The following is a 1,562-nucleotide window of genomic DNA, read 5'->3' on the forward strand; positions in this document are numbered from 1 at the left end:
ACATAGAAAAAGACAGAAGAAGGACTTCCAAATAACCCTACAAACTTCGTCTTCTGGGTGCTGGCAAATGGCCCGGATAGCACAGCAAGTTAGAATGCATTATGGAAGACAACTGTGGCTGCAGTCACTTCTTGCCGTCCCATGTCTCAGTTCATGGAAACTGGATGACAATCGAGGAAACGGTGGATTAGAACGTAATAAGAACCCGCAGAACTGGCCGGTTTACCGAGCCACAACTCGCTGGGAGAACATGAGGGAAAGCTTTGGGAATGAATGGGAAGAGGCCCCGCGCCTGCGCTCCGGGGTGGGGGTGGGGGGTGGGGTGTCACCCCTGCGCAAGCGCAGTGACTGCAGTGGCGCCGTTAAAGGTAACAACCGCCGAAAGAAGATGGCTTCCAGCTACAAGAAGTCAAATGTGGCCTCTACCAGCCAGAAAAGAAAGGTGGGTCCTAAGCCTGAACTCACTGAAGATCAGAAGCAAGAAGTTCGCGAAGCATTTGACCTCTTCGATGCCGACGGAAGTGGGACCATCGACGTGAAGGAGCTGAAGGTGGCCATGAGAGCGCTGGGCTTTGAACCCAGGAAGGAAGAGATGAAGAAGATGATCTCCGAAGTAGACAAAGAAGGCACAGGGAAAATCAGCTTCAATGACTTTTTGGCCGTGATGACTCAGAAGATGGCCGAGAAAGACACCAAAGAAGAAATCCTGAAGGCTTTCAGGCTCTTTGACGACGATGAAACTGGAAAGATCTCTTTCAAAAACCTAAAGCGCGTGGCCAACGAGTTAGGGGAAAACCTCACCGACGAGGAGCTGCAGGAAATGATAGACGAAGCCGATCGGGATGGAGATGGTGAAGTGAACGAGGAAGAATTTCTTCGGATCATGAAAAAGACCAACTTGTATTAAAGTCACTTTCTTCTGCAAGCATGTGTAGAGAAGTCAAATGGCTTGCTGGGTTCTCTGATTCTGTTTTGTGGAACCTTGAGTTAGAGGACAGCGCTATCCTCTTACCCCCAATTTCTTTAGATACTTCTATTTCCAAATCTCCGGCTCAATTATAGAATTTTAAAGATGCTTTTTAGTGTGAGTGTTTTGGTTTCTAATTCTCGCAATCAGACCTGGAATACTTTAGGTTGAATAAAGAGCCGTGAGGCTTCAGTCCCCTCGCTCACCTTCTGCCCTGCTTTGGTGGACAGCCATTGAGCTGAAGGAAGGTAGGTTGGCTTCTTGGGACAAAGAGCCATGCGATTCCCTTGTTACTTCTTTGGTGGCCTTATATTATCTTGCTTCACATATTATTCCTTGAATTCGAGCCATTCTTTTAGCATGATGAGGTGGAATTGGCCAGCATGTCATTCTAACCATTACTTTTCATTTAACTAAATATTGGTTTGAAGAAGAACAGTGCAGCCACTTACTAGGCTCAGGAAAGGTGCTCTTCTACAGTATAAGCTTGCAGTTGGGTGTTGGTAAATTATGCAGTTTTGTCTATTCTTTGACTTCCTCATATACAAATGACTCTTCCTTTGTGTATAAATTATCTACTGTGTATTATCCAAGG

At 46.2% G+C, this 1,562-nt stretch overlaps 1 protein-coding gene across 1 annotated transcript; it reads left to right on the top strand.

The window, feature by feature from the left end:
• Positions 1-388: 388 nt before the first annotated feature.
• Positions 389-907, top strand: CETN1 (centrin 1; the record flags this gene model as incomplete). Its single annotated transcript, XM_080821832.1, has 1 exon — positions 389-907. The coding sequence occupies one exon, from the start codon at positions 389-391 to the stop codon at positions 905-907; it is 519 nt and encodes a 172-aa protein (XP_080677958.1).
• Between the last annotated feature and the right edge of the window lie 655 nt (positions 908-1,562).

Source organism: Martes martes, assembly GCF_963455335.1.
Source record: "Martes martes genome assembly, chromosome: 13".
NCBI classification, from domain to species: Eukaryota; Metazoa; Chordata; class Mammalia; order Carnivora; family Mustelidae; genus Martes; species Martes martes.